General features: G+C 39.9%; 1 protein-coding gene across 1 annotated transcript in view; it reads left to right on the top strand.

Moving 5' to 3' along the window:
* Window positions 1-3597: 3597 nt before the first annotated feature.
* The window catches only part of LOC138023014 (uncharacterized), a 32636-nt gene continuing 28733 nt past the window's right edge, over window positions 3598-7500 (top strand). Inside the window, exons 1-3 of the mRNA XM_068870050.1 lie at window positions 3598-3639; window positions 5276-5333; window positions 6540-6868. Coding sequence (XP_068726151.1) covers window positions 3598-3639; window positions 5276-5333; window positions 6540-6868 — 429 coding nt within the window. The remainder of the gene's footprint in view (window positions 3640-5275; window positions 5334-6539; window positions 6869-7500) is intronic.

The raw sequence follows: 7500 nt of genomic DNA, 5'->3' as shown, positions 1-7500 counted from the left end.
TGTGGGAAGCAAATAAGATCGCACCAGACCGAGCAACGTACGAGAGCTGTGAAGGTTCTATGTGTCAACAGTATTTAACGCTGTGGCAATAGGTTTTTTTTTTGTTTTTTTTTTGTTTTTACGAGACATCTGGTTTGTCTCTTCTACTGGGCAAACCTGCCCAGAGGGAAGGAGCACGAACAGGACTCGAGGTCCTATGCGAGGTGCTCCACCCTACCCTATCCTGACCAGAAAGACCAGACCACAACACCGGGAACTACAAGCCCTACTCTTTACGACAAGTGTGCGGGTTCTTTTACGTCCCACAGGATTATGAACATTGAAAGGTTGTGAGACGGGACCTCCGGCTTATCGTCCTTATCCGAGAAGACAAGAGCGTCTAACCGTTTGCAGATGTAATTAAAAAGGCAGCACTTTCTCCTCAGTTATTTAAAGACCCTGAGTGTTGGTCCGGCCGGAGTTGAACTCACGACCTCCCGCGTGACAGCCGGGTGCTCAACCAACTGAGCCACCGGTGCGCGGTGCAAGACATATCAAGTGGTGGAGACATATCAAATCGTGGGTTGGTTTTGCAGAAGAGGAGAAAACCAGAGTATCTGTCATGGCCGCCATTTCTTTGTTTTGGAACACCAACATGGCCGCCGTGACGTCATGTGAAAACGCTCTATAAAAAAGAGCGACTTTCATACGACCTTGAAATATAAACAAAAAAACAGCGTAAACAAAAATGCAAAATATTCAATTGGCTTATCGAACAAAAACAAACGAGCGCGAATTTTCATTGGCTTAGCGAACGCGGATGCAAACAACTTCATCTCTCCATGGAACTTTCTGGAAAGCGATCGGCATTTCGCTTTGACGTTATTTGAAATGCAGCAATGTGATTAGGCAATCGAACGGCGTCAAATGAGGTTGAGTTTGTTGGTTCTCTACTCTTCTCCGAGAGGTTTTTCTCCGGGTACTCCAGTTTTCCCTTCTCCTCAAAAATCAACATTTGATTAGATTTGCGTTATTTGTTAATTTCAGTTTACAGTGCCCCCAATTTGTGCTCCAGCGCTAGAACGAATAGACACTAAATAAAGTTCCTCTTCTTTCCTTAATTAACTCTATCACTGCTGTTGTCGAGTATACTCGACATAGGATTACGTGACTCCTACTGCGGATGTCGAGAACACTCGACATGAGATAGTGTCCCAAAGTGCTGTCCGAAATTTGTTCCTATAGGGGCATGCATGCAATGGGATTGTTTCGTATACCCTAAAGGACAACTAGCGTGACACGTTCCGCCATTTTTGGATGATAGAAAGGTTAATCTTACTTGAAAAGGAAGGTGAAACACGACCCGACGCCATTAAAGCCGATACGTACCCGACAGTGCATGTTCCTGCACTCGGAAAGAGGCCCTTTTGATTTCTGCCTGGTTTTACTTAGTACATTTCTTCATACATTATAAGCCTATTTAAGACATCACTGTTTTTCAAAGAGGCAAGAACCACGTTAAAGGATTTCATTTATACTCGTGAAAAACGACTTTTCAACTGAACGGATAAATGTTTGGAGTTAAACTGTTAGCACCTATCAGCAGCTAAAGGGAGAGAACATCTTTGTGAATGCATGTGATTAGGCACGAGTGATATTATAATAGGGCTAATTACAACTGAGGTGAGGATGGCGAGGACAATTTTTCATTGGGTCGAGAGACCAGTGAGCGTCTTGTGCAAGATTAAAAGCAGGTTCTCCAGGCAAGCACAAGCTTAAAAAAAAACGCAAGGCCCAAAAGTCAATATTTCACCGGTGCTAGTTGACAGCGTGATATAAATCTCACTCAGATACATATCCAGAACTTCCAAGACGTGCCCTGATATACCTTCTTTATATAACAGACGGATTTAAGATATCACAGCACTTATGTACAACGTCAGACATGGTCTCGTACCAGATTGTGTTTCTGATCTATTTGTCCCCAAAGGTCCTACTACACACTAGCTGCGGAATAGTGACTTCGTATTACCACGTTTTAGAACTACACGCTTTGGCAAATTGAACACTCTGTTAGATATCTTGGGCCATTGTTATGGTCAAAACTTACCATAAATCAAAGAGATTCGCCCAGTTTACTCGTTTTTAATTAAAACAAAAAAGAAAACTAAACCTTGCAGACATTTCAACTAACAATTGCTGTAATTTTTGTAGCCAATAGAATGATTTTATTCTCATTTCTTTTTTTATTTTTACAATCTTATTTTGCACACAAGTTAACATAGAATATCTCTCATACTCATTAAGTTTTTATCATTCTCCCGTAAATAGTCAAAATCTGTAATTAGAGTTGCTTTTTTATTAGTGTTCCAAATTTGTCCATCTGGGCTAAACAAATACACCGTTTTTAAAGGTTTTTACTTACATACTTACATGACACAGACACATCTTAGGTATTTTGACAATAAGCACCGTGTCATGTCGTTGGCCTAACGTTGGCCAACTACAGTTGGCCAACCGTCAACCGACCCTTTCGTACCATTCCCCACACATTTGCGGCTTACAAGATGGCAAAAATCTATGTTCTATCGTAGCTGTTTGAAGTTTCATTCGAAACGTGCTCATCAAAAAATTCGTCAACTTTCCTTAACGACATTACAAAGTACAATTGCTAAGGCAAAACCTGTTGTCAAACTACCAAGTAGAACTCTTAGAGCGGTTTTCAAATGAGTGTCGTAAAACCAAACCATAGTAATTACTTTAACCAATCAAAAAGGACGGAGACAATACAGTAAACCAATCAAAACTCCAAGTAATTACACGTAGCCGACACAAAAGGCGGGAAAATGTGCACGCGCGAGCCAAAATTGGTTTTGGTTTTGGTTTCACTTCTGATTGGTTGAAAAAGTGGCGCGAAAAATTTGAACCAATCACTGAGTGAAGTAGATGCAAAACCAAAGTAATTCGCTAATTACTTTCGACACTCAATTGAAAACCGCTCTAACGGAAACATTATTACTTTTTAAGCCTGCACTGTCATACTTTTCTACGATAAAGGAAGTCTCAATTAGCTGATGTACTTGTTTGGAACAGATAGCTTCATAAATTAATGAAACTAGCGGTTATCGCATTACAAAAAAATGGGAAGTGAAGTTTATTGTATAAGTGGCTGTAAAACAATGTTTGCAAGCAACTCTTTTTATACAGCAAACATCAAGTTACATCACAAAATAGTACCTCAAATCAGAGAAATTGTCAGTCAGTTGTTTTCCTCGTTTTTTGTTGATGGACAAAGCTTTCTCGAAATTTTCAGCCACATGCAGATTATTGTCACTTGGCGACGTTTTCACTGTAAACATTTTAACGCGAGCGATGAAATATTTAAAGATTTTGATTGTTTAAGCACTTATTCGAAATACAGAACAGCAAACCCCCTGTTGGTCTGCACGAAAGCAAAATATTACATCTGCCTGTTGTTCATTAAGGGGAATGCAACAGCTTCGCTTAGGTCACATAAGAACCCGAATGTTTTCTTCGAACAATTTTCAGTTTTGCCCACAACAGGAAGAATCCATCTATCAGGAAAAAAGCTTGTAGCTTGTTGTTTACAAAATAAGGATGACAACAGTCAAAGAATTATTTCTATTCCTCGTCCATCAGGTAAGAACTGATATAAACTGTGTAAGACAACTTGCCGTTATTTCACCTTTTAAAGCTCAGCCCCTGAAGGGTGGAAGACCATAAAAAAGTACTAACAATTTCCATCCTTTTGTGTTTTATTTGAGAGTATTTAAAAAATACGAAATGCAGGGAATTCCAAAATATGAAGTTTTTCTTACACATTTTGACTCCTATAAATAAAATATGCACGCTGCAAATTTAAAGACTGCTTGTATCAACTGGAAGATGTAGTTCGGACGTTATACTTTGGTGCTAAAAACTCTATACTGAAAAGATAAACCACATCTGGAATGCAAAGTTAAATGCTATTAACCAACCTACAGAAAATATTGGGGAATCGTCTTGTTTGGTTAATTCGCACTCTTGAAGAAAAGTAAACTAAATGGCGGACGCTCGCGGTCCTTCAGTTAGTAACTGACTAATATTCACTTTCCTCGTGACATATCTTACGTTCTAGCAATGCGATCGTCTTTTATTGGCTCGATCCAATCTTTTGCTGATATTGATTTTGTCAATTCTTGTTCCATCCTCGTTTGTTGTTATAAGTATAAGTATTATTTTTTTATTTTTATTTTATTTTTTTTTGGTTCTGCCGAATTCATTCTCGAACCAACGAATGGGACCTAGAACGCGTTGCTACATGTTGTAAGCGACATGTAAAATCAGTCCAGTTGGATACTCAAATTCAGATTTTTGAATTACGAAAAAAAATTGTGCTGCATGTAAGCTCTTGAAAGGTCGAAAAAGAAGGTCTGGAGTTACATTACATTTAAAAAGTTACAAAGGCCGATGAGAACTGAAGCAATAAAACGTCGATTTTATAGTTGATTTTGTTCCAAAAACTTTCTTATTGCACGTAGTAAAAGCACATCAAAGGCCAATGGGACTTCAGCAGGTTTTATCTGGGCCAAGCTCAGAAACTATTTTTATCGTACATGTTTATTCAACGGTCTTAACATGCCTCAAGATTTTAAGCAACCATCGATATCGCTAAATAAGTCATCGCCACATCGACATTTCACCCAAAACCTCTTATTAACTACTTAACCGAACAAGGCCACAGACGCCGTTTACGATATAAAGAAAAGAGGCCTAATTTTGATTCATCCTTTGCACAACTCATATTATAAAATAATTTTGTACGGTCAGACTCAACCCTATAAAAGCAAACATCACGAATTTTTTTCCATCCGTTATCATCATCATCATCACATCGGTAGGCCCCAGGTGCTAAATTTTACCCAAACCTCCTAAAAAGTCCATTTGCACCTTTCACGGTATGAAACAGGGAATGTAGGGAGACCTGATTTCGATTCATCCTTCGTAGAGTGCATCACGACGAATGAACTTTGAAAACACGAGTCAACTCATAATATAAAAAGAATTGTCCTCGTGGTCAGACTCAACCCTTTCTTCTCTTACTTTGATACTTCTCATGTCTCAGAAGTTCATTAATTATGTCAAGTAACTATCCATCTATTCATTGTGGTCAGCTATAAAAGAAGAAATACTTTACCAGCACGAACGCAGCTTAGGGCAATTTGATTACATATGTCGCCTATTGGAGTTGTCCTAGTATCATGTATTTTCTGTTTTTGCTTTTTCTTTCTTTCAGGCTCTTTACGCCAGTGTAGTATGGAGTCAAAAATGTGATGCTACTGGAAACACATGCAGTATGTTAAATACTTCCGTTTATTCCCTTAACAGTATGTTGGTCAGGCAAAAATGTCGAAATTAAAATGAAAGTAGTGCGGAGACAGTTAATTTAAATGGGTTTGGGACTTTACCAAGCAAATAAAGCCAATTCCGCTTTGTGAAAGTGATTGAAAGGTACCAGGAAAAAGAGGCGAGAGTGATTTGAGCATTCGCATGTTGGACACCTGTCGAGCAGACTAATACAACGGCTACGGCTATTGTATTCAACCAGAAGCATTTAACCCTATGCTTCTGATTCAACAAAATGAACGTTAAAAGCGATGTTGAGCGACGTTGAGCGATCTTGAACGAGGCTTTTTACGCTGATTGAAATTTAATTACCTCTAAAGGCCTCAGTTGGGCGATTGCGCGCACCGGTGGCTCAGTTGGTTGAGCATCGGGCTGTCGCGCGGGAGGTCGCGGGTTCGAACCTCGGCACGGATCAACACTTAGGATCTTAAAATAACTGAAGAGAAAGTGCCGCATTTGTAATTTCGTCTGCAAATGGTTAGACTTTCAAGTCTTCTTGGATAAGGACTGTAAACCGTACGTCCCGTCTCATAGCCCTTGTTGGAAATCTAATAGCAGGGGACGTTAAAGTGCCCTCTCACTATTCGATAAGAGTAGGGGACGTTTTCTTCGGATTTGTGGACAAACCTTAATCTAGACGGGCGGGAGCATCTTCCACTTTGTAAATTAACTGTAAACTGCGTAAGAAACAGTCTTGCCAAAGTCCTTCACAAAGCATTGCAAATTAGTCCTGAAAAGCCCTGAGGGAGAGACTAATAACTTTATTTCACTTCGCTTCTTGATGGATGATAACGAGGTCATGCATGCCAATTAGATTTCATTTGTGATTTAACAATTATTCGCCGAAGGAGAAGTGATTACCGTTGACTATTCACCGAGACGAACTCGAGGTGAATATTCACCGATAATCACTGAGCCTGAGGCGAATAATTGTTTTAACTAAAATACACAGGTGATTATTTCAAAAAAGAGAAAAAAAAAACATTTCAACGCGAAACAGTGGCAAAACAACTGCTGGCAGCCATTTTGTCCGTCGAGGTGATTATCGGCTGATAATCCGAGATAGCGAGCCAATGAGAGGGCGCAATTTTGTAAAAAAACCTGTGTATTTATACTAATTGCTATTATTTATTATGATTATTTGTTACCCACAGTGTCACGAAAAACTCAAGAGGACTGTGCAAAATCAGCATTAGGAATGGAGTATAAACAAATTCCCGATTCTGACATAAACGCGTCCTCCGAGCTGTCTTCCAGTCCAGCAAGCCATGCGCGCTTAAGACATCCGAGCGGTTGGTGCAGTGGTCCCAACATTTCCGTGAATAGTTATCTCCAAGTGAATCTCAGCAATGCTTATGTCATCTGCGCAATCGCAACACAAGGTCACTTCAACCGCAACTTCGGGTTTGTTGATGAATATCGGCTGCAGTTTTCAGAGGACGGCAGAGAGTGGACATTTTACCAGACGAAGGCCGGATTGCAGGTGGGAAATTTGTCAAGCTTATTTCGTTTTGGCAAATGTTGTAGACAAAGAATACTTTCAAATGATGCGTTTATCACTTGTTATGACCCCTTTAAAGCTTGTGACCAGACACGCGAAAACTTGAGCATCCGCGTTTTTGAGACGGAAGGGCATCAGAAGTGAGCTGTTTTCCCTTTTAACTAGACTTCACACAACCGCATTTACATTGCAAAATATCTTTTCTCCATTAGAGATGATTAGCATAAAAATCGGGGAGACACCACCGCCCTGGCACGCGAAATGTTCTCTTCCGGTTGCCGTCCGCGTCTCAAAAACGCGCGTGCTTAAGCTCCCTACTTTATACAACTCGAAAGCCGCGCGCGAACAAATTTCGACTTGATTGGTTAACTTCGAGACCCGCGTCGCGTGCTTCTGTGTTTCTTCTTTAAAAAATGAAGTTTCACGGCACTTAGAATTCCGATCGTGCGCAAAAAAAATGAAGACTTGGAAGCTTAGTGGTTTTGTCGTATATTTCGGTGTTCTTTTCAGAGCTTCTCGACCTTTGTGTACTTTTCGCAAGTCTTTGCTTGAACGTCAGTAGTGACAAGAGCATTCAGGCAAAAAAAAAAAAAAAAAAAAAAAAATCAGAAATC

Source organism: Montipora capricornis, chromosome 11 (assembly GCF_036669925.1).
Source record: "Montipora capricornis isolate CH-2021 chromosome 11, ASM3666992v2, whole genome shotgun sequence".
In the NCBI taxonomy this organism is placed as follows: domain Eukaryota; kingdom Metazoa; phylum Cnidaria; class Anthozoa; order Scleractinia; family Acroporidae; genus Montipora; species Montipora capricornis.
The sequence above is the reverse complement of the archived record's forward strand: the minus strand, read 5'-3'. Positions and strand labels throughout refer to the sequence as shown.